Here is a 26,413-nt window from a genome sequence, read left to right as displayed (position 1 = left end):
TACAAAATTTCATGACCCAAAACATTTTCAACACTTTATATCTTCTACCTTTTTAGATCTGTGCACAAAATAACTATAGTTTATAATTGAGAAAAACAAAGTGTACAAGAGAACAAAATTCCATATCAATACGTGGTTCACACTGGGAGATATAGAACGGCCATAATTTTACAAAATTTCATGACCCAAATAAATTTCAACCCTTTATATCATCTACCTTTTTAGATCTGTGCACAAAATAACTATAGTTTATAATTGAGAAAAACAAAGTGTACAAGAGAACAAAATTCCATATCAATACGTGGTTCACACTGGGAGATATAGAACGGCCATAATTTTACAAAATTTCATGACCCAAAAAAATTTCAACCCTTTATATCATCTACCTTTTTAGATCTGTGCACAAAATAACTATAGTTTATAATTGAGAAAAACAAAGTGTACAAGAGAAGAAAATTTCATACGAATACGTGGTTCACAGTCGGAGATATAGAACGGCCTTAATTTTACAGAATTTCATGACCCACAAAATTTTCAACCCTTTATATCTTCTACCTTTTTAGTTCTGAGCACAAAATAACTATAGTTTATAATTGAGAAAAACAAAATGTACAAGAGAACAAAATTCCATATCAATACGTGGTTCACAGTCGGAGATATAGAACGGCCATAATCTTACAGAATTTCATGACCCACAAAATTTTCAACCCTTTATATCTTCTACATTTATAGATCTGAGCACAAAATAACTATAGTCTATAATTGAGAAAAACAAAGTGTACAAGAGAACAAAATTCCATATGAATACGTGGTTCACAGTCGGAGATATAGAACGGTCATAATCTTACAGAATTTCATGCCCCAAAAAATTTTCAACCCTTTATATCTTCTACCTTTTTAGATCTGTGAACAAAATAACTATATTTTATCATTGAGAAAAACAAAGTGTACAAGAGAACAAAATTCCATATCAATACGTGGTTCACACTGGGAGATATAGAACGGCCATAATTTTACAAAATTTCATGACCCACAAAATTTTTCAACCCTTTACATCTTCTATTTTTTTAGATCTGTGCACAAAATAACTATAGTTTATAATTGAGGAAAACAAAGTGTACAAGAGAACAAAATTCCATATCAATACGTGATTCACAGTCGGAGATATAGAATGGCCATAATTTTACAGAATTTCATGACCCACAAAATTTTCAACCCTTTATATCTTCTACATTTATAGATCTGTATACAAAATAACTATAGTTTATAATTGAGAAAAACAAAGTGTACAAGAGAACAAAATTTCATACGAATACGTGGTTCACAGTCGGAGATATAGAACGGTTATAATCTTACAGAATTTCATGACCCACAAAATTTTCAACCCTTTATATCTTCTTCCTTTTTAGTTCTGAGCACAAAATAACTATAGTTTATAATTGAGAAAAACAAAGTGTACAAGAGAACAAAATTCCATATCAATACGTGGTTCACACTGGGAGATATAGAACGGCCTTAATTTTACAAAATTTCATGACCCAAAAAATTTTCAACCCTTTATATCTTCTACCTTTTTAGATCTGGGCACAAAATAACTATAGTTTATAATTGAGAAAAACAAAGTGTACAAGAGAACAAAATTCCATATCAATACGAGGTTCACACTGGGAGATATAGAACGGCCATAATTTTACAAAATTTCATGACCCTAAAACTTTTCAACCCTTTATATCATCTACCTTTTTAGATCTGTGCACAAAATAACTATAGTTTATAATTGAGAAAAACAAAGTGTACTAGAGAACAAAATTTCATACGAATACGTGGATCACAGTCGGAGATATAGAACGGCATTAATCTTACAGAATTTCATGACCCAAAAAATTTTCTACCCTTTATATCTTCTACATTTATAGATCTGAGCACAAAACAACTATAGTTTATAATTGAGAAAAACAAAGTGTACAAGAGAACAAAATTTCATACGATTACGTGGTTCACAGTCGGAGATATAGAACGGCCATAATCTTACAGAATTTCATGACTCAAAAATATTTCAACCCTTTATATCTTCTACCTTTTTAGACCTTTGCTCAAAATAACTATAGTTTATAATTGAGAAAAACAAAATGTACAAGAGAACAAAATTTCATACGAATACGTGGTTCACAGTCGGAGATATAGAACGGCCATAATCTTACAGAATTTCATGACCCAATAAATGTTCAACCCTTTATATCTTCTACATTTATAGATCTGAGCACAAAATAACTATAGTTTATAATTGAGAAAAACAAAGTGTACAAGAGAACAAAATTTCATACGAATACGTGGTTCACAGTCGGAGATATAGAACGGCCATAATCTTACAGAATTTCATGACCCACAAAATTTTCAACCCTGTATATTTTCTACATTTATAGATCTGAGCACAAAATAACTATAGTTTATAATTGAGAAAAACAAAGTGTACAAGGGAACAAAATTCCATATGAATACGTGGTTCACAGTCGGAGATATAGAACGGCCATAATTTTACAGAATTTCATGACCCACAAAATTTTCAACCCTTTATATCTTCTAACTTTTTAGTTCTGAGCACAAAATAACTATAGTTTATAATTGAGAAAAACAAAATGTACAAGAGAACAAAATTCCATATCAATACGTGGTTCACAGTCGGAGATATAGAACGGCCTTAATTTTACAGAATTTCATGACCCACAAAATTTTCAACCCTTTATATCTTCTATCTTTTTAGATCTGTGCACAAAATAACTATAGTCTATAATTGAGAAAAACAAAATGTACAAGAGAACAAAATTCCATATCAATACGTGGTTCACAGTCGGAGGTATAGAACGGCCATAATCTTACAGAATTTCATGACCCACAAAATTTTCAACCCTTTATATCTTCTACATTTATAGATCTGAGCACAAAATAACTATAGTCTATAATTGAGAAAAACAAAGTGTACAAGAGAACAAAATTCCATATGAATACGTGGTTCACAGTCGGAGATATAGAACGGTCATAATCTTACAGAATTTCATGCCCCAAAAAATTTTCAACCCTTTATATCTTCTACCTTTTTAGATCTGTGAACAAAATAACTATATTTTATCATTGAGAAAAACAAAGTGTACAAGAGAACAAAATTCCATATCAATACGTGGTTCACACTGGGAGATATAGAACGGCCATAATTTTACAAAATTTCATGACCCACAAAATTTTTCAACCCTTTACATCTTCTATTTTTTTAGATCTGTGCACAAAATAACTATAGTTTATAATTGAGGAAAACAAAGTGTACAAGAGAACAAAATTCCATATCAATACGTGATTCACAGTCGGAGATATAGAATGGCCATAATTTTACAGAATTTCATGACCCACAAAATTTTCAACCCTTTATATCTTCTACATTTATAGATCTGTATACAAAATAACTATAGTTTATAATTGAGAAAAACAAAGTGTACAAGAGAACAAAATTTCATACGAATACGTGGTTCACAGTCGGAGATATAGAACGGTTATAATCTTGCAGAATTTCATGACCCACAAAATTTTCAACCCTTTATATCTTCTTCCTTTTTAGTTCTGAGCACAAAATAACTATAGTTTATAATTGAGAAAAACAAAGTGTACAAGAGAACAAAATTCCATATCAATACGTGGTTCACACTGGGAGATATAGAACGGCCTTAATTTTACAAAATTTCATGACCCAAAAAATTTTCAACCCTTTATATCTTCTACCTTTTTAGATCTGGGCACAAAATAACTATAGTTTATAATTGAGAAAAACAAAGTGTACAAGAGAACAAAATTCCATATCAATACGAGGTTCACACTGGGAGATATAGAACGGCCATAATTTTACAAAATTTCATGACCCTAAAACTTTTCAACCCTTTATATCATCTACCTTTTTAGATCTGTGCACAAAATAACTATAGTTTATAATTGAGAAAAACAAAGTGTACTAGAGAACAAAATTTCATACGAATACGTGGATCACAGTCGGAGATATAGAACGGCATTAATCTTACAGAATTTCATGACCCAAAAAATTTTCTACCCTTTATATCTTCTACATTTATAGATCTGAGCACAAAACAACTATAGTTTATAATTGAGAAAAACAAAGTGTACAAGAGAACAAAATTTCATACGATTACGTGGTTCACAGTCGGAGATATAGAACGGCCATAATCTTACAGAATTTCATGACTCAAAAATATTTCAACCCTTTATATCTTCTACCTTTTTAGACTTTTGCTCAAAATAACTATAGTTTATAATTGAGAAAAACAAAATGTACAAGAGAACAAAATTTCATACGAATACGTGGTTCACAGTCGGAGATATAGAACGGCCATAATCTTACAGAATTTCATGACCCAAAAAATGTTCAACCCTTTATATCTTCTACATTTATAGATCTGAGCACAAAATAACTATATTTTATAATTGAGAAAAACAAAGTGTACAAGAGAACAAAATTTCATACGAATACGTGGTTCACAGTCGGAGATATAGAACGGCCATAATCTTACAGAATTTCATGACCCACAAAATTTTCAACCCTGTATATTTTCTACATTTATAGATCTGAGCACAAAATAACTATAGTTTATAATTGAGAAAAACAAAGTGTACAAGGGAACAAAATTCCATATGAATACGTGGTTCACAGTCGGAGATATAGAACGGCCATAATTTTACAGAATTTCATGACCCACAAAATTTTCAACCCTTTATATCTTCTAACTTTTTAGTTCTGAGCACAAAATAACTATAGTTTATAATTGAGAAAAACAAAATGTACAAGAGAACAAAATTCCATATCAATACGTGGTTCACAGTCGGAGATATAGAACGGCCTTAATTTTACAGAATTTCATGACCCACAAAATTTATATCTTCTGTGCACAAAATAACTATAGTTTATAATTGAGAAAAACAAAGTGTACAAGAGAACAAAATTTCATACGAATACCTGGTTCACAGTCGGAGATATAGAACGGCCATAATTTTACAGAAGTTCATGACCCACAAAATTTTCAACCCTTTATATCTTCTACCTTTTTAGATCTGTGCACAAAATAACTATAGTTTATAATTGAGAAAAACAAAGTGTACAAGAGAACAAAATTCCATATGACTACGTGGTTCACAGTCGGAGATATAGAACGGCCATAATCTTACAGAATTTCATGACCCAAAAAATTTTCAACCCTTTATATCTTCTACATTTATAGATCTGTGTACAAAATAACTATAGTTTATAATTGAGAAAAACAAAGTGTACAAGAGAACAAAATTCCATATGAATACGTGGTTCACACTGGGAGATATAGAACGGCCATAATCTTACAGAATTTCATGACCCAAAAAATTGTCAACCCTTTATATCTTCTACATTTATAGATCTATGCACAAAATAACTGTAGCTTATAATTGAGAAAAACAAAGTGTACAAGTGAACAAAATTCCATATGAATACGTGGTTCACAGTCGGAGATATAGAACGGCCATAATCTTACAGAATTTCATGACCCAAAAAATTTTCAACCCTTTATATCTTCTACCTTTTTAGTTCTGAGCACAAAATAACTATAGTTTATAATTGAGAAAAACAAAATGTACAAGAGAACAAAATTCCATATCAATACGTGGTTCACAGTCGGAGGTATAGAACGGCCATAATCTTACAGAATTTCATGACCCACAAAATTTTCAACCCTTTATATCTTCTACATTTATAGATCTGAGCACAAAATAACTATAGTCTATAATTGAGAAAAACAAAGTGTACAAGAGAACAAAATTCCATATGAATACGTGGTTCACAGTCGGAGATATAGAACGGCCATAATCTTACAGAATTTCATGACCCAAAAAATTTTCAACCCTTTATATCTTCTACATTTATAGATCTGTGTACAAAATAACTATAGTTTATAATTGAGAAAAACAAAGTGTACAAGAGAACAAAATTCCATATGAATACGTGGTTCACACTGGGAGATATAGAACGGCCATAATCTTACAGAATTTCATGACCCAAAAAATTGTCAACCCTTTATATCTTCTACATTTATAGATCTATGCACAAAATAACTGTAGCTTATAATTGAGAAAAACAAAGTGTACAAGTGAACAAAATTCCATATGAATACGTGGTTCACAGTCGGAGATATAGAACGGCCATAATCTTACAGAATTTCATGACCCAAAAAATTTTCAACCCTTTATATCTTCTACCTTTTTAGTTCTGAGCACAAAATAACTATAGTTTATAATTGAGAAAAACAAAATGTACAAGAGAACAAAATTCCATATCAATACGTGGTTCACAGTCGGAGGTATAGAACGGCCATAATCTTACAGAATTTCATGACCCACAAAATTTTCAACCCTTTATATCTTCTACATTTATAGATCTGAGCACAAAATAACTATAGTCTATAATTGAGAAAAACAAAGTGTACAAGAGAACAAAATTCCATATGAATACGTGGTTCACAGTCGGAGATATAGAACGGTCATAATCTTACAGAATTTCATGACCCAAAAAATTTTCAACCCTTTATATCTTCTACCTTTTTAGATCTGTGCACAAAATAACTATAGTTTATAATTGAGAAAAACAAAGTGTACAAGAGAACAAAATTCCATATCAATACGTGGTTCACACTGGGAGATATAGAACGGCCATAATTTTACAAAATTTCATGACCCAAAAAATTTTCAACCCTTTATATCTTCTACCTTTTTAGATCTGTGAACAAAATAACTATAGTTTATCATTGAGAAAAACAAAGTGTACAAGAGAACAAAATTCCATATCAATACGTGGTTCACAGTCGGAGATATAGAACGGCCATAATTTTACACAATTTCATGACCCACAAAATTTTCAACCCTTTATATCTTCTACATTTATAGATCTGAGCACAAAATAACTATAGTTTATAATTGAGAAAAACAATGTGTACAAGAGAACAAAATTCCATATGAATACGTGGTTCTCAGTCGGAGATATAGAACGGCCATAATCTTACAGAATTTCATGACCCAAAAAATTTTCAATCCTTCATATCTTCTACAATTGTAGATCTGTCTACAAAATAACTATAGTTTATAATTGAGAAAAACAAGTGTACAAGAGAACAAAATTCCATATGAATACGTGGTTCACAGTCGGAGATATAGAACGGCCATAATTTTACACAATTTCATGACCCACAAAATTTTCAACCCTTTATATCTTCTACATTTATAGATCTGAGCACAAAATAACTATAGTTTATAATTGCGAAAAACAAAGTGTAGAAGAGAACAAAATTTCATACGAATACGTGGTTCACAGTCTGAGATATAGAACGGCCATAATCTTACAGAATTTCATGACCCACAAAATTTTCAACCCTGTATATCTTCTACATTTATAGATCTGAGCACAAAATAACTATAGTTTATAATTGAGAAAAACAAAGTGTACAAGAGAACAAAATTCCATATGAATACGTGGTTCACAGTCGGAGATATAGAAAGGCCATAATCTTACAGAATTTTATGACCCAAAAAATTTTCAACCCTTCATATCTTCTACATTTGTAGATCTGTCTACAAAATAACTATAGTTTATAATTGAGAAAAACAAAGTGTACAAGAGAACAAAATTCCATATGAATACGTGGTTCACAGTCGGAGATATAGAACGGCCAAAATTTTACACAATTTCATGACCCACAAAATTTTCAACCCTTCATATCTTCTACATTTATAGATCTGAGCACAAAATAACTATAGTTTATAATTGAGAAAAACAAAGTGTACAAGAGAACAAAATTTCATACGAATACGTGGTTCACAGTCGGAGATATAGAACGGCCATAATCTTACAGAATTTTATGACCCAAAAAATTTTCAACCCTTTATATTTTCTACATTTTTAGATCTGAGCACAAAATAACTATAGTTTATAATTGAGAAAAACAAAGTGTACAAGAGAACAAAATTTCATACGAATACGTGGTTCACAGTGGGAGATATAGAACGGCCATAATCTTACAGAATTTCATGACCCAAAAAATTTTCAACCCTTTATATCTTCTACCTTTTTAGATCTGTGCACAAAATAACTATAGTTTATAATTGAGAAAAACAAAGTGTACAAGAGAACAAAATTCCATACGAATACGTGGTTCACAGTGGGAGATATAGAACGGCCATAATCTTACAGAATTTCATGACCCAAAAAATTTTTAACCCTTTATATCTTCTACATTTATAGATCTGAGCACAAAATAACTATAGTTTATAATTGAGAAAAACAAAGTGTACAAGAGAACAAAATTCCATATGAATACGTGGTTCACAGTCGGAGATATAGAACGGCCATAATTTTACAGAATTTCATGACCCACAAAATTTTCAACCCTTTATATCAGTGGTTCTTAACCTTTTCATAGACGCGAAACCCAATTATATGTATATATTTTTCTGGCGGAACTCTAACATTAAATAATTTGAAATTCGGTATTTATCAAGAACTTAAAATTAAATTCAAATTAAAAAAAAGGAACAATTTTTGGTTTCCGTATCCTTCCTAAGTTTCTAAATTTCAATACATTTAACACTTGGACCATATTCGTGGTACACCGGTTAAGAACTACTGGTCTAGAGACTTGTGAAGTAGTCCAAGTCTAGAAAAATTAACCGAAAAGTATTTATTGAAGACGCTTAGAAAAAGGGCCTTGCCAAAACGTGGTTCGAACCATTGGTTGAAAAGCCATAAAAGTGGATGATTAAATTAGTTTGATTAACGATTAAATCTGAAATTTAATTGATTAAATAATTGTCATATGATTAAAATTACGATTAAATTCGCCGATTAAATTCTGATTAAAATTAAAAATAAATTTAATCAATTAAATTTAGAATTTAATTGTTTTTTTAATCAGTGCCCAACTCTGTTTATAAGTAAGAATGGTGAGTGAGTGATATTCTAGTGATAGGCACCTAGACGATGCTGGCTGTATGGCGGAAGCCAATGCCAAAAAAAGGAAAAAAAAAAAACCCATGGCATTACTACAAGCGGAAGATGACCAACTTTATCGGGTCCACACTGCCTCCATAGCTTCAATTCATCCTACAACTTGAGTTGCTATATTCACACAAAAAAATGAAAGTTTCTGGTCCACCGAACCAACATTTTTGTTTGTAATAAGTTCAGTATTGAATGTTTTAGAAAAGAAAAAAAAACGTCTTAAAAATGGGCCGAAATATTTTTACCAGTTACTTACAGGGTTGAGTGAAAATATAGTCACTCTAAAATGAAATACAAAATAAAAGATGAGAAAAATATTAAAGCTAAAGCACTCGATGGAGAAATAAGAAAAAGTATTTAAAAAATTAAATATGATTATAACGCCCTCTATATCGCTGGGGAGATTACGTTAATAAAGCGAGTGAATTTGTTATAACGACTTCTAGCTGGCAAGTTAGTGACTACGTAGTGGTGGTACTGTGGCGCTATCACTCGGCTCATGAATAAAACAGCACCCCCCACTCCACGACTTTAAATTCATCCCCACCCCGCGTACAATAAGTTAATACAAAAATTTATCAACAAAAATAAAAGGTTATAAAAAGTTGTGTTACAAAATACACTCCGTTTAAGATTTTATACTTCTCTCCTACTTTTTCTTGTGCCTGTTTTGGATTTCCATTTTATTATACTTATATTCTTCACAGTTTACAAGTTTTGGTTGCTAAAATATTTAAGACTTAACTTCTAACTACTTTAATCTATAAGTGTAGTTGTCCTAACTATTCTCACATAGGTAGCGTTCTTTTTGTATAGAATTTGCCAATTGAAATATTTAATATAAAGTCTAAGTTTTTTAAGTTTTACTTTGTTTTTAAATATTACAGCCATTAGTGACACAATATTGTTATTTACTCTTCAAAGCTTGCGATAATTACATACATTATGTTAGAAGTGATAACCCTTACTTGGAGGTAATGATTTTAATTATTTTCTATTACCTAGCTAACAATTTGGCAACAATTCTCTGTGCTTTTCTTACTTTTTTCGATTAACATTTCGTTGTTTGCATCGATTGAGTCATTACAATATAATTTATAGCATCCTGTGCATCAGACTTTATCCTAAAGTGAATGATAGGTAAGATAAACCTAGCTAACTGATTGAAAAGAAGCAAATGATTCTGAATATGTGCATTTTTTTATGATGTTACTTGGTTAAGCAGTTCGATTCAGCCTGACACCAGACATCAGATTATTATAACATCAGATAATTTGGCAACAATTCTCTGTGCTTTTCTTACTTTTTTCGATTAGCATTTCGTTGTTTGCATCGATTGTGTCATTACAATATAATTTATAGCATCCTGTGCATCAGACTTTATCCTAAAGTGAATGATAGGTAAGATAAACCTAGCTAACTGATTGAAAAGAAGCAAATGATTCTGAATATGTGCATTTTTTATGATGTTACTTGGTTAAGCAGTTCGATTCAGCCTGACACCAGACATCAGATTATTATAACATCAGATAATTTGGCAACAATTCTCTGTGCTTTTCTTACTTTTTTCGATTAGCATTTCGTTGTTTGCATCGATTGAGTCATTACAATATAATTTACTCTTTAACAAAAACTTACAGTTTAAAATGTTAAGTATAAGGGTTGATTAAACGCCAAAAGGCACACAAATCAGCTAGTACCCAACATTTCATTGATATTATTTTAAGTAATTTTACTACAATAATTTTCATTAATATTTTTTTGAATTTATTAGATGTTTCACAGACCCTTATGCTGGCCATTTTAATCTACAAAATATTTGTTCAAGTAGAACACCATTTAACTTAGATTGACTGTAATAAGATAAATAAGATATGCATATTTTTATGACAGCTAACATAATTATTCCAGTATTTTACTATAAGTAAAATTAGAGGGACTACATTAAATTACAATTGAGAAATGAATAATTATTGTTGAATAATTTACTTGATATTACCTACGCGTTATTTGTGCTCACAAATACTTCGGAAAGACGAATTCTAGACTGAAATACTGTTTTAAATCCGTGATTCAAATTTAAATAGTAGCCGACTCTGCCTTTGTCTTTTTTTACTTTAACGTGCTTGTACATACATATATGTGACTTCTCAGAATAAAGGGCATAATAAAGATAAATCAGAAGAATAATTTGGAATAAAGCTAAAATAAAGTACCTATTTAATTACGAAAATATAATATACATTTTATCATAATTATAACAAAAAAATAAAATATTATGAATGAACAAAGGGAAGGGATTAGCTATGCGGTTAGCATATTGGATTCCCACGTGGAGGTTCCGGGTTCGAATCCAGCTGCTGACCCTTAGATTTTCTCTTTCTAAGAGCTTCTTACAGCTCACTGTCCGGGTGATGGACAGAGTTGTCTGTAACGAGAGAACACTGTCCGGAGGCCGGCAGTGCACTGAAAAAAGCTCCGGGCGCCAATAACCTTGATGTTGACGCGACTTAAATCATAAAAGAAAAAGAAAATGAATGAACTAGCCAGCATAAGGGTCTGTGAAACATCTAATAAATTCAAAAAAAAATTAATGAAAATTATTGTAGTAAAATTACTTAAAATAATATCAATGAAATGTTGGGTACTAGCTGATTTGTGTACCTTTTGGCGTTTAATCAACCCTTATACTTAACATTTTAAACTGTAAGTTTTTGTTAAAGAGATTTTTGTACCTTTTGGATAGATTTTCTTTTTTGTATGTTTTGCAAAGTTACATATCTGCTTTTCAGATTTTATTAAAATTTGAATAAGCAATTCTATCATTATAACCTGAAAAGGTGTTAAGTCGGAGTTACTACCACTGGACAGATCTTTTTAAAGAATGATTATAGTAGCGGTCCCCAAACCATCCTCAATAATAATTTTTTTGAGAAAGCGTTTTGAATAAAATAGGAAGGTAATTTGTACGTAAATAGCCAAATTAAACTGCGATTTCAGTACTTCCCTTTAAGAGGAGTAAGAAAAATAAACTGCGATTACAGTACTTCTCCCTAAAAGGCAAAGAGGCAAAGATTTTGAATCGAACTACAATTCATTGATGAAAATCGGTTCACTCATTGAAAATTTTAACAGTTGCAAGACTTCCTCTTAGTAGGGGTAAGAGCATGATGGCACTTCACTGCCACGTAGAGGACCTTTAATCACTTCTTCGTGCTAAATTTTATCAAAATCGGACTAAGCGTTATGGAAATATTAATAATAGTTTTAGAAAGGGCTTTACTTGGGTGGGGCTAACTCCCCTCCTTATGAGGCGTAGCGTCGAGACTTTTAAAATGCAAATCTGTACAAAATTTCGATTCGAATGACACTTTATTCATGAAAATCAGTTCACGTGTCGATAATTTGAAACGATTGCTATACTTCCCCTTAACAAGTGTAAGATTAGATCGTCGCTCTAATGTTATGTAGGGGAGCCCTAACCCTGTCTTCCTACCAAATTTTATCAAAATCGGGCTAAGATTTACAGAGTAATTAATGATAATAATTTTGGAGGGGGCCTTACATAAAGGGGGCTAACTCCTCTCCCATTCAATATACAGCATCGCGACCCCCAAAAGGCACATCTACATAAAATTCCGAATCGAATGACACCTCATTCATGAAAATCGGTTCACGCGTTTAGGCGCTACGTTGTTTACAAAAAAGGTAACAACAACAACAAGAAGAACAAGAACATTTTTTGAAAATGCCGTTTTTGCTCATTTTGAGCAACTTTTTTCTCAATATCTATCAAATCTAGGTTGTTGCAAAAAAATTACAGTCATAAAGGAGGGTTTGCCCTATATTTTAAAGAAAATTTGGGAATTTTATCTTTTATAGAAAAAGAGAAAAAAATTGTCAAAGTTGGGTGTTTTTCAACGTTACGCTTTTTCGTGCAGTTTTTGATGATCAACCCTTATACAACTGTCCTACCGGACAGTTTTAATAGCATCCTGTGCATCAGACTTTATCCTTAAGTGAAAAAAAGTGCTCAAACGCCTGAAATCCAGGATTATTGTAAGAACGTAGCGTAGAACAGAAAGGAATAATTATTTTATCTGTTACAGGCCTATATCCCCCACTGCCGGTAGCTACGCCCTGTATAAAAGCAATATCGCCCAGCGAAGGTTGGACTAGTGGTGGATCTACGGTCATCATTATTGGAGATAACTTCTTTGACGGCCTACAAGTGGTTTTTGGAACGATGCTCGTCTGGAGTGAGGTAAGAGGTCCTATATTTACAAGTATTAGCAGATTTGGGTGTTAGATGCAATTTGGGGGATCAAGAAGAATTTTGATCTTTTTTAATGTCATGAACAGTACGTTTTCCCAAAATTGGCCTCTCTGACACGATGCGGCGCGAAGAGGTACCACGTGTAAAGGTTTCCTTTCTTCAACCATACCAGATTCTAGATTCATTACAGAGAGTACAATCTTGGAGGATCTCTCTCTACGACCTGAGCAACAAGCTCAATTCTGAACTGGAAATCATGCCTCCATCCTACCAACTAGAAATCGTAACATATTCTCTCTTTTATTTTTCACAGCTGATCACATCTCATGCAATCAGAGTTCAGACACCGCCCAGACATATTCCCGGCGTGGTAGAAGTTACCCTTTCTTACAAGAGTAAACAGTTCTGTAAGGGAGCTCCCGGTCGATTTGTTTATGTCTGTAAGTATGCACACATCTTGTGTGAATCTTGTTTTTTTACATAATTTATGTAGCACGTTATATTGTTGAACATTTGGTTAGCATATATTTAGAGAACTTTTGGTTTCGTTTGTTTGCAGCTCTGAACGAGCCAACAATAGATTACGGCTTCCAGAGGTTACAGAAACTTATCCCAAGACATCCTGGTGATCCTGAGAAGTTACCAAAAGTAAGTCAACTCAATCCTTTAGTTTAACAGTAGCCAGAAGAAGTGAAGGGCTTGAAATATACTTTAGATAAGTTTACGACCTGATAAAGTGCACTATTCTGCGAAGTGCGATATTCCCTTATTTAGGTTTATGTTCTATTAATTGCAGGAAATCATCCTGAAAAGGGCAGCAGATCTAGCGGAAGCTTTGTACAGTATGCCGAGGAATAACCAACTGGGAGCACCCAGAACTCCGCCTCCGAATAATACGTCGTTCAACTCGTATTCAGGACAGCTGGCCGTCACTGTACATGAAAACAATGGACAGTGGACAGAAGGTAATGCATGCAGTTCATAAACTCCGGAATGCAGATAACAGCGTGCCGCATTAATCGCTGGATTTTCACTGGAAAATGTTTTCTAAAAATGGATTCAAGATTGGCGAGGAATCGTTCAAATTAAAAAAAAACGATTCCTCGCAAATCTTGAATCCTTAGTTTAATAATTTACCTAGATATTCATCCTCGTATTTATATTAAAAGTTTTCATTTAAATAATATTTGGTGGGATAATTCATTTTGGGTATTTTGAGGTGTGATAAAATGTTGCTACAAGTGAACAGCGCAGGGAATTCAGTAATAGAAATTAAGTTATGACATTTTCATACGTTCATTCTCCGCCATTTGCAGGAGATAAGAAATCAAAATGTCTTAGCTTCCAAATTGGTGCTATTTCAATGTGTTTGACAATGTGTATAGAGGAGAATGTTTTGCTTTGGCTGTCCACAGAGGAATATGGCAGAGGACAAGCGGGCAGCGTGTCGCCGCGAGGTTACGGCTCTTCGACGTCCACGCCGCACTCCAGTAACGGTGGCTACAACAGCGCGCCGTCCGCCAATTACCCGCCCACCAGCTCCCAGTCAGCCACGGCCATCTTCAACTCTGCTTCCAGTGAGTCTCCTATATCACATTTAACGACAACCGGATTTATTTAACCGGGTATCCATTCATCTTCTATTCTTATAATATTTTAAATATAATTTAAGACTTGTTAGTTTGTATTTATTAAGATTCTGACTTTTGTTTTGCTTTTTATCTTACAAATTCATATAAGTTGTCTAATGATAAGAGTAGCGCGTGGTGTCTATGAGATGCTTGATACTTAATAGTGCTTGGTGCTTTAAACTTGGAATCGTATCTTGAAGGCTTCAGATTGTCCTGAATCAATTCCAAGGTTTGGAGAAACTCGTTGGGAAACTCGAGAAAAACAAAAAAAAAACTTCTTAGAAACCTAAGGAGAAACCAGTGACCCGAATTTCTTTAGACTTGGAATGGTGGGCAAAAATATTTTTGTAATTCAACATTACTATTTCGATGGTATTGATCTGTAATTTTATAGTAAGATGCAATAAATGTTAGAGGGGAGGTTGCCCATAATATAATATAAACATAGTTTGTTAGGAGAACCGTACATTATACCTTATTGGTTCTTAGGGCATAGGAGCTACCTGAATTTTACCACCCTCTAGACTACCAAGCAGTACTTCTGTCAAGCCTAAATATTACTGAAAACGCATTTTAGAGGTAAGCCTAACGCCATTGATCCGTCTATAAAAATAAATTTTACACACACACGGAAAATAAAATAAAAAATTATTTCAAATTAATTGTGAAATTGAATTTGAGGTGTGACAAAAGTAACAAAGAATTATTTTCCTAACTTCCTCTCGGAGAAGGCTAGTTCCTGCCCGTACAGGATGCTGTCCTCGGCCAATTGGCGAAGAGTGTTTCCGGGGGAAAACGTCAGGTGTTCTTTTCCGCTTAAAACCTTGATTTTACTGGTTACTGCCTATTTATGGCACTAACATATTGATATCAAGTTCTATTAGTTTACTTAATCGATTTCAAAAATGGTCGATTGTCAATTTGCAAATAAATTCTGATCGGGACTTCCCTCGAGTTGCAAAAAAAAATCCTACTTACTGGATTAAGCCACAAAGCATTTGAAACCACAATTGAGACTTAGAATCACTCCTAAATCCTTTCCCTGACCCAAAGCTTCCCCTACCGAAGCTCAGAAACCCTTTCTGTATGTTACGAGGGTCATTCAATAAGTAACGAGACAAATTACTACTGCTCAAAAACAGCTAAATTGATCCGTATGAAACTTTCAGGACATAAAGTTGGCAACCTTGCGATGACATCTGATCAGCTGTTCAATTATATTTTGTAAACATAACCTCAAATTTACTCAGTTAATGATGGCGAGTCCGCTCGAGAATTGCACCGTGGAAGAACAACGTGCCGTGATCAGATTTTTAGTCGCGGAAGGTGAGAAAGGTAGTAAAATCCACAAAAGAATGTTAAAAGTGTACGGAGACAATTGTTTGAATCGTTCGAACGTTTACAAATGGGTAGAACAGTTTCAAAGTGGCCGAACAAAAGTTTCTGACGAGCCACGCAGTGGAGGATCGATCGAAGTTGGGACTTCCTCTCTCGAATCTCGGATTGACGCGTTAATTCGGGACAATAGGCGTATCACCGTTGAGCAATAATAATTTTTCTCGTTACTTATTGAATGACCCTCGTATTATCTCCGATGTCCTAACAGTAAAAGAACTAAAATTAAACCAACAATGGATGTGGTATGTGGTCTACCTTGATGAAAACCTGTCGCTTTCTTTTTCCTAATTCTTTTCGTAAGGAATTGATTTTTTTTAAGTAGAGATCGTACGGAACGATTCATTTCGCTCAAAATACCATCTAACATTTATAAAAATGCTAAATTTGTTAACGACAATCTCCTTATAATCGGTAACTACAGCAACAGCCTTGTCAGTGTTCACACCAATATTCAGGCCAACTGTGAAAAAAAAATTTTTCTTACACCAATTTACAGAAAAATTGCCTCTAATCTGAATTCTGTGTCCTTAAATTGGATATAATAATATTATAAAGATATGTTTTAATATTTTATTTTTCAAAATATTTATTTGCTCTTTTTTTCGCCCACAGGAGTTGGAAGTCTGGTGTCGTCCCCATTCGCCACAATGAATCCATTTGGGTTGCCAAATTGCAACTCCCAGGCGTACAGTCCGTTGGTTGGACCTACCTCCAAATAGATCTGCATACAACTAGCCATTCTCTAGGAACTGCTCTTAATGGCGTTTCCATCAGATCTTTATATATATATATATTTTATTGTAAAATAAGTATAATATTTAAAAAAAAAATGAATAAAATTAAATATAAAGTTGTACAGTGTAAACAATAAACTTAAAATATATATATATATATCTTTCAAAATGATTTTCTTGTAAAAAGAAGCGAAAAATAAAATAATGTTTTCTAGTCAATGAACAAAAAATATACTTTCAGTGTGGAAAATTTTTATTAAAAATTGAAAATGAATTTTTTTTGAAAATTTTAAAATGAGAAAAGTACAAATGAATTCTTAATACAGAAGAGTTGACACTGAAATTACAACGAACATAATTAAAAATTAAAATTACAAGAAAAGATATTAAAGAAAAAGTAGAACTTAGAATTTTCTTTGTTTTTCTTTAAGAACAAAACCAACAAAATCTTTAAATTTAAATTATTTTCTACTACAATGAGAAAAAAAATATAAAAAAATCTAGTTTGTAGCTACAAAATAAAAAAGGTATACAAAGAAACCATATTCAAGTATTAATTTTATACATATTTAAATAAAATTTATAGAAAAAGTGCCATATTTAATGATAAATAACAAAGATAGGGTGATGTTGGATTTAAATAAAAAGGAAAAAAAAAAATGCCCAAAATTATTGAAAATATTTCATTAATACAACTTATTCTGAACTGAATCTCCGTATCTTTATTTGCAAAATATAGGTTAACTTTGAATTTCAGCGAAAACTATTAAGGTTCTAGAAAAGCAGAGATTTTTTTTAATCTAAATTTTGGTTTTTTTGAAAAATTTAATCCTAAAAAAATCTGCGCCTTATGAAAAATTCTATCATCTTATAGTCTTATCTTCTTACCCATCTTGTGGTCCACCTTAGGTGAGGAGGTTGTAAAGTGTAAACCAGCATTGAGAGTATACGTGTATTAGCCAACATTATTCAATCACACACTCCTCTTTCTTGTGTAATATAATGGCCGTATTTGATTTAGTGGGTCTTGAATTTTGAGATTTTTATTTAATAATGGTGGCATTTGCAAAATTTCAAGAAATCTTAACTGAGATACTAAGTTTAAAAACAAAAAAACTTCTTTTATGATTCAACAATTCTTCGTCCTAAAAAAATATTTTTATTTTTTATTGTTTTCATTTTTAAACTTTGTTGAATTTTTGTTATATTATTTATTCTACTGTTCTTTTTATTTTTTAAAAATCTTCATTTATCTGTGAAAGTTTTTTGTAAATACGATAGTAGGGCAATTGTTCGATGTATTGAAGATCGATTTTATCAATAAAATGAATTCACAATTATAAGAACAAGAAATATTTAGAAAATTGAAAAAGACACTTGTCCAGTTTCAAGCAGAAAAATTGTAAATATATTTTGATGAATGCAAAATTTACAAAAAAAAAAAAAATACATATCTTTTTAAATAAAAAGGAAGGCTAAAAAGTGGATGCCTATCTTATTGTATTATATAGAATTTGTATATATTATATAAAAATAAATAAAATCTATATAAATAATTTTAAAAAATCATTTATTGTTAGTAAATAAACAAAAAAAAATGTATTTGTGAACTGGCTGAAGTTTGTTTATTTTTATTGAAACCTCTTAAGTGGTTATCTTCGCTTTATATTCAATACAGAAAAGAGATTGCATTTTCGCTCTATTCAGAGTGACTGCAACACGCTGTGTTCTTGGCATTGCGTTCAGCGCAAGCGTGAAACTCCGCCTCAGCGCCAACATGGCCGTCTATCATTGCGCAAACTTTCCTATGGACAATTACTTTTGTTTCTTTGATCAAGTAGCTGCAAAAAATGTTTGTGAAGGTTTACGATACATTGTTTTATAACTGGATCAATGAGAAGTCTTCTTTACTAGGGTATATAGGAAATAGTAGCTGGTATATAAAGCAAAAGCTTGCGATACGATAAGCCGTCATTGCTTAAACTGCTGAAGAGGATAACCTACATATGTATATCTAAGGAAAGAAATTAAAACTCTTCTTCTTTAGAATCACGGGTTTTACAATAACTCATCCTGTTTACATAAGACATGAATTATATCTGTGATGGAATCTTCTACAGAATAATTCTAAGAACCAGAATCCTTAGCGACGGTTTAGGTAATTGCAAAGAGTGGAGGACCGACAAAAAGATTCCGTGTACAAAGAAGAATGTACGCGAAGGTGAGAGCAGATACCTATAGGTTGACAGAAGCTGATAGCTTTAAGCTAGATGTAGGGGGGGCCTCCTGTACAAGGGATAAATTCTAGAAACAAGTTTAAAAAGTTCTAATCATCACAGAAGCATACATTTAAAAGAAATTGATTTATTGAATAATAATTACAAATTTATCGTTAAATTCAGTTTAATAAATAACATTTATAATTGTCAATACCTTATTTAAATTAGAAATTTTAGACACCTTCATAACCTGAGAGAAGCCTTCCCACTTGGTGGTTCAACTAACCAAGTTTGTGGTGTTTATATTTCTTGGAAAAATAATCTGAAATCTTCAAAAAATGCAATAAATTGCAGAAAAATAATATTTAACGTACAAATATTACGGTAATGTGGAACAAATCAACATCAAGATTAGGTACAGTGCTAGTTAAGAAAACAATGGTAAGTACAATAAACAACATTATACAAAACAAAATTATAAAAACTTAATATATCTAAGTATTTTAACAATTTTAATTTTTTACTCAGCTAAAGCTGCAATTAATTAAAAATTCTAAATTCATTAAACCTACCTAACCTTTAGCATTTTCGTCTAAGATTTGTGTTTATCTTCTAGTTTCCATTTAAAAAAGAAGTATTGCCATATTTCTTTATTTATATATAATTTATAAATGTTTATAGGGCGTTAGTGATGTAACATCATCAGCTGTGAATCCATGCAGTTAATTTGAGATAAGAAAGACGATTCTACTGTTCGCACAGACAGCGGCATAAGTTTCTATCTGTCAAACATCAACGCCATCTGGCAAGTGTTCAATGTGTCCGCGTATAACTCAGGCCAACTAACAATAACACAAAGAGATTGTACCATAACGCTACTGGAAATTCGCCCCAACGATGACGACTAAGCCAGCAAAGACTATAGTATAGGACAAGTAAGGAATCGGTAAGTGGCCTAGCATGTATTCCAAAATCATCCTCCCTGGTGGATGATACACGTGGCCAGAACACGTGTACCATACATACAAGGTCACGTGACCACTTCCTTCCCCTCTCATAAATCCCTCTGCGCTTCTTCTACATTCATACAAAAACCATGTGCGGCGGCCACCTTAATTTGTACGACCGACTGCTAGTCGACAACCTGTTGTCCCTTTTCCCCCTAATTGACTAATTCGTAAAGTATTAGGCCTTCCAGTTCTTCCAACAAAGTGTGCAACCCTCATACTTTTAGTAAATAAAAACACGTATGCCATTTGTGAAAATTTTTTGAATTATTAAATACATAAAATGTGGAAGCAAAAAATACAATATTAAAAGTTCAATCCGTGTTTTTATGAATATTATTAACATAACTAATATTTTTAGCTTCACTCTTCACTAGGGGTAGACAGACATTTGAATGGTAAATTTACATTTTAAGATGCAGACAACGTTTACGCCATTGGGCGATTGCATGGTCAGTTGAACTTAGACATCTGCTGAGATATTCATGACGTATGTATGTAAGTTTTTATTAGAAGACCATGAGATTTTTATTATTTCATACCCTTTCATTAAAGGAAGCATTGCATTCGGCCAGTTTTGGACCATTTTTCAACGGAAATGCTCGTATTATGGCTTCCTGAACAAAGAAAAAGGTGCTGTTTTTTACAGTTGGCCATGTTTTCGTGTAGATGCTGTCAGTACCTTAGTAAGGTTGTGGCCAAAAGCAATCCATGGAAGTGTTTGTTACATTAATGGATTTTTTTTCCAAAAATGGCTTTGATTTTTATCTTAAATCTAAACGTACTCATTGCACTTGTAATGGTAAACATTATATATTACATTTTATTCATTGTTGATTATACCGTGGTGGCCAACTTTTCTGTAAATAAGATCTACTTTTTATCTTTAAAAAGTGTGTCACGATCGACTTGCTGCCTTAGGCGCAGTCTAAGGGGGAAGAAGGGGTGTGAAATGCATACTATGTTTATACACTGTGTTTCAGTATAAGGTGCATTGCAGCGAGCTATGGCTAGATAGGTAAAATATATTATTTTTTAAATCACTTATTAAGTTTTCGAGATGTAGGCTCATAAAGAAAATAGATTTCCACACCCAACTTTTGATAGCAGCATTCCGCAGCATGCGGCACCTAAAATATTCGATTTTCCCACACTTTTTCTAAATAGATTTTATTGAAAGTAGCTGAAGACAGATTTAGAATTTACTTTGTTGCCTTAACATTAATGGGAAGACTGAGTTTGAATGTCTCGCTAACCAAGGAAGGTGTTAATAATTAGGTGTATATCCTGACAAAGATAATAATAAAGAGTCTTCAGCATGGGAATCAGTCAGGACAGACCATTGTTTAGTCTTCATTAGCTTCGAGTATGAAAATGCTGATTCGCATAGGTATGTAGATCCGAAACAAGAATAGATATATTCGCTACATTTGGTGAAACGATGGCGAGCGATCGACGATCGACTAAAACTGCCCTCGCGATCGGCTTGTTGGCCACTCCTGGTATATACTATACAACTTTTGTTCTAAATAATTTCTGAGTACAATTTCAATTTATGAGCATTTTTGGTATAAGATGGCAAAGCTTTCCTGTATAAAGTGCCAATTTATTGTACTGTACCAGTCCGACTACTCATGTAAGAAAGATGAGGTGTAAATGTGTTGAAACATTCCCGAGTTGAAAAGGAAACATCTCGACAAATCATCCATCTTATTTCCTTAAAATGTGTTGTAGGTTAGAAGATTGCATTACTCAGGGATTCATAATTGAGATATAATCGTAATGATAAGCCGGGAGTCCTGACTAAAAGGGTTACAAAGGGTTGATAACTTTACTACAGCTAGCTCGAATTACAAAATGGAAGATACAAAGAGCGCTAGGATGGTTGTGTGTACAACTTGAGAACGTACATATGGGTGGGACATCAAAGGCACTTGGACCGTGAGAAAACTTGGGAAATTAGGAATAAATATTGGCATGTTATCTTCAGATGATCTTAACATCTGTATTTTTATGTCACAATGAAGCTTACCATACTGCATCCAGTCAGTTATCATTACTACAATGTGATCCTTAGCTGTAGTAAACTACAAAGGTGGTGGATTTAGGGTTTATTTCCTTAAGGAGAAGGGTTTTGAAAGTAGAATTCCCGACAAAAATTTTACTTAATCATTTAAGGAATTGTTTTTATTCATTCTGACTCCTGTGGTGAGATCGTTCTCGGAACTTGAATTTAAAGAACACTGTTGAGAAGCTAGGTGTCCTAAATTGAATAGAACGTTTTTTTAATTTAAGATTCAACTATTATAAACACTTTTGTTTCATTGAATAATGATGATTTTCAGAGTGAAATGGAAGTATACCTGCAAAACTATCCATCAAATGAAGTTAAAATGAAAAACAAGCATTAAAAATAGCAGCACCTCTAAACCACTACATAAAACTAAAGTATTTCAGAAAACAGCTAATAGATAGCAGCACCTACTGAACCTCTAGACGTGTTCACTCTAACGGTCGATGTTGTAAGATTCACTGACGTATTAAATTGATTCCTAACAAAAATTGGTTGGTATATTTTCATTCGATGAATGTTTTATAATTCTAAATTAGTAAAATGATTTTTCAAGTCAAGTTTTGGATGTGATTTGTAAACAATCATTTTGCTTTTAAATAATAATTTATTTCATTATCGACTAGTTATCGATCTTCTAGTATTGAGCTCTCAATAGCAGTTTTTTGGTTACTTTTTTAAGTTGAAATTGTCCACATTTTTCCTGCAATTTAGAGAGTGGTAGGTGGATTTTCTCCATGTCTTTAGTCTCAAGAATAGATTGTTGAGAATCGAATAATATTTATTGGCGTACTGCCGGATGTAAGGCCCATAGAGCTAATCATTTCACCAGTCAGCCGGAAGTGTGCACGTGAGACCTACTACCTGCTTTAAAGCTCCCCTGGCGGCTGTTATCCCAACTACACGAAGCTGTATTACGTTCGCTTATATTTTCAGTGTGTACCCATCATCGTAACCTTGGCTATTCGTGGCATGGCCAGGTCGTCGCTAAAGGCACGACATTTTTTAGAGCCGTCTCCCAATTCACTTCAAATGTCTTGTAGTCGGTGGATCTAATTCTCTCATTTTTGAAGCCCATCATCTCGACCTCATCTTTGTATGATGTTCTTCTTTTTTTTTTTACAGCTTCAGCTTATTTACCTGGGCTTTATCAATATCTTCTACCTGAAGGTGCACGTGCTTCCAATACTTTTACGACCCTGCAGCATTATTGTCCCCGCCTCTTGCTCCTAGGATATGCACGATTATTTCTTCTTCTCTTGTCATCATCTCCACATCATCATTCCTACGATATTATTACATCTTCGTATCACTATAATGAAATTTTTATCAGTTGGATGTTCATATTTTTGAGTTGTAAAGGATGATGTTTTAGTTTTACAGCAATTAAGTAAATGGACCGTTTATTTTGAAAGTGGTGTAATTCCATTTTTGAAAAAAAAATGAGATATCACGTAATTCATGCTTCATTTTATTTATAACTAGTCCGTGTTTAATTTCTTAAAAAATTCCCATGTTTTGTAGAATTTAAAATTGGTCGGTAAATGAAATTGCAGAATCATTGGTTATGAAAGTGGTGTAAGTCCAATTGACAGAGGTAGGTGGCTTAGCAGATGGTTGCCCATCAGTAGCCTGCTGTTTTACATTTGTTTTATAGTAAATACTATCAATATCTTGTAATTTTAACAATGTAATTAGCGTCTAAAATCATTATTATTTGTAAACAAAATTGGATTAATATGAAGTATATTATTATTTATTAATATGAAATATTATTATATATTAGTATATTATTATTTGAAAATATATATTATTTGATTTTTCAAAATTGAAATTAAACGATTTTTACAATTGTCTAATTTTGAAAGTCCATTTGCAGCCCGTAAGTGTACATCAGTTTAGTAAAATAAACTATAAACAGTAGAAACATTGCCACACTTCATATAATTAGTCTAAATTTTATAATTAACAGATATGTTAACTTTAAATTTTCACGAAACAAGAGAAAATGGACCTTACATCACTTTCAAAATAAACGGTCCATATGTTAACTTAGAACCAAAATTATAGTAATAATTTTAATAATACTACTAATAAACTAATATTACTTAGTATTAACTACTATACATACGAGAGCCGTACGATATTTGCAGAATGGTGGAGTTCTAAAAATAGTAACCTGGTTAAAAATAACCTTCATGAAATTTACACTTCAGGCTTGTAAACTTTATTTTTTTTTTAGCATACTCGCATATCTGGGAAATAGTTTTAAGATTTTTGTTTTTAAAATATCTTTACTGTTGGCAATTTTGCCAACAATTGGCAGTTTTTCGAATTGAAACTAAATGTTTTTTTTGGGGGGGGGGAATGATTGTGTGACTATTTAGGGTCAGTGTTGCCAATTCTAATTTTTTTTTTTTTTTCAATGAGAGACTTTGCTGTATTGTAAAGTGACCTCCGATTGGAAATCAATTGGAAAAAAAATGAATGATGAACGAAATATAACACGATTAAGCGAGCTGAGTATATTTTTAGTTTTTGAATTTAATCTTTAAATTCTTCTCTTATTTAAGCAAGATTATTGGAGGGGGCGTTTAAATATGAGAAAAACTTTGGGAAATATCAACGCCATAGTTTTTGTACTAAAAACCCCTTTGTCAGTCATTGCCAAAAAAGGTTAGTTTTTACCTTGCCTTTTGTAATTCCTCATAAGAAAGTTTAGTAAAAATTTCCTAATAATTATACAGGGTGTATGCGGAGGAGAGGTCCGAAACTTCGGGAGGTGATTCAGCAGCTCAAATGCCACAAAAAATATTCTCTTCACTTTGGCCCGATTCTCAATAGTGTCCAAGATATTTGCATTTTTAACTTTTCCGTCGATATTAGCGTTTTTCGCACCATGAAAACGGCCGTAACTTTTCTATCCTTTATCCTAAAACAAATCTGCTTATTCCAAAGGAAAGAGCATTAAATTTCCTTTAAATCTGTTCAATACAGAGCCTCAAAATGTTTCTTATAAACAATGAAATTTTTACTTGAATGCCTAAAAAATTCGTTCCCGATGATTTTTGTTAAAATTTTCAACTGTATTTATTCAATGATTAATGAATCAAGGAGTCACATATTTTCAGAAAAAGTTGCGCGCATTTATTGAGCTTCAAGACCATATGGATTTTTTTTGCTTTTTAATAAAACCCTACCCCGAACAGAGGGGTGTAAATGCAGAAAACTGGGACTTAGCGTCACCTATTTTTCACTACTAATTTACTCAAATGTCAATTTTTGGAGAAGGAACAAAAAGAAAAGTAACCATTTTAGTTTTTAACAATCATTATTTAATAAAACGGAAGTAAAAAATAAAAAATTTGCCTCAATTCTTTCCCACTTCCTTGTTTGAATAGTTCGAACAATTTTTGTAGCAATTTTAACTGGACACCTGCCTATTGTACTTTTTCACTTCTGTGTTTTATTGCTACTTTATTTTTTTACTTCCGTTTTATTAAATAATGTCTTTGTATTGAGCAAATTTATAGGAAATTTAATGCTCTTTCGTTTGGAATAATCAGATTTGTTGTAGGATAAAGGATAGAAAAGTTCTGGCCGTTTTTATGGTGCGAAAAACGCGAATATCGACGGAAAAGATAAAAAAAAAATGCAAATATCTTGGACACTATTTAGAATCGGGCCAAAGTGAAGAAAATATTTTTTGTTGCATTTGAGCTGCTGAATCACCACCCGAAGTTTCGCGACCACTCCTCCGTATACACCCTGTATAATTGTTAATAGTTGTCAACAATGTTTTTTAAGTGATACTGAACAGTTCCACTCAGTAGCGAGCTACAACTGGCGACCCACTTCCACGAGCGTAATACAGAAATAGAGTTTCCAATTGGGGTGGAGTTATAATTTCATTTCTACACTAGTAAGTTGTGGAGAGGTTTTTCTACTAAAATATTATTAAGTGGGAGATGTTAACTGAAGAATACATAGCAAGGCATAAGAGGCTA

At 32.5% G+C, this 26,413-nt stretch overlaps 1 protein-coding gene and 1 long non-coding RNA gene across 7 annotated transcripts in view; one reads left to right on the top strand and one right to left on the bottom strand.

Annotated features, from left to right (window-relative positions):
* The window catches only part of kn (EBF transcription factor knot), a 175,433-nt gene extending 158,171 nt beyond the window's left edge, over positions 1 to 17,262 (top strand). For 3 of the 6 annotated variants that reach the window (XM_074143831.1, XM_074143830.1, XM_074143829.1), the window contains exons 9-14: positions 13,180 to 13,334; positions 13,660 to 13,786; positions 13,906 to 13,994; positions 14,143 to 14,311; positions 14,762 to 14,923; positions 16,988 to 17,262. In XM_074143831.1, the coding sequence (XP_073999932.1) occupies positions 13,180 to 13,334; positions 13,660 to 13,786; positions 13,906 to 13,994; positions 14,143 to 14,311; positions 14,762 to 14,923; positions 16,988 to 17,094 (809 nt within the window). In that variant the 3' untranslated portion in view covers positions 17,095 to 17,262. Of the gene's footprint in view, positions 1 to 13,179; positions 13,335 to 13,659; positions 13,787 to 13,905; positions 13,995 to 14,142; positions 14,312 to 14,761; positions 14,972 to 15,466; positions 15,557 to 16,987 lie in introns of all 6 variants that reach the window. The other 3 variants (XR_012463139.1, XR_012463138.1, XM_074143832.1) reach the window with 3 other exon arrangements.
* A 1,354-nt stretch (positions 17,263 to 18,616) lies between these two features.
* LOC141462190 (uncharacterized) lies at positions 18,617 to 25,231 on the bottom strand. Its single transcript, XR_012463141.1, has 3 exons — positions 25,095 to 25,231; positions 19,543 to 23,691; positions 18,617 to 18,950 (listed from the first exon to the last, which is right to left on the bottom strand). It is a non-coding gene; the product is annotated as an uncharacterized lncRNA (long non-coding RNA).
* Between the last annotated feature and the right edge of the window lie 1,182 nt (positions 25,232 to 26,413).

The sequence above is a fragment of the Rhodnius prolixus genome, unplaced genomic scaffold (assembly GCF_049639745.1).
Source record: "Rhodnius prolixus isolate KJV_2025 unplaced genomic scaffold, Rpr scaffold_18, whole genome shotgun sequence".
Lineage (NCBI taxonomy): Eukaryota > Metazoa > Arthropoda > Insecta > Hemiptera > Reduviidae > Rhodnius > Rhodnius prolixus.
Note: the sequence above shows the minus strand (reverse complement) of the source record. Positions and strands in the feature narration are given on the sequence as shown.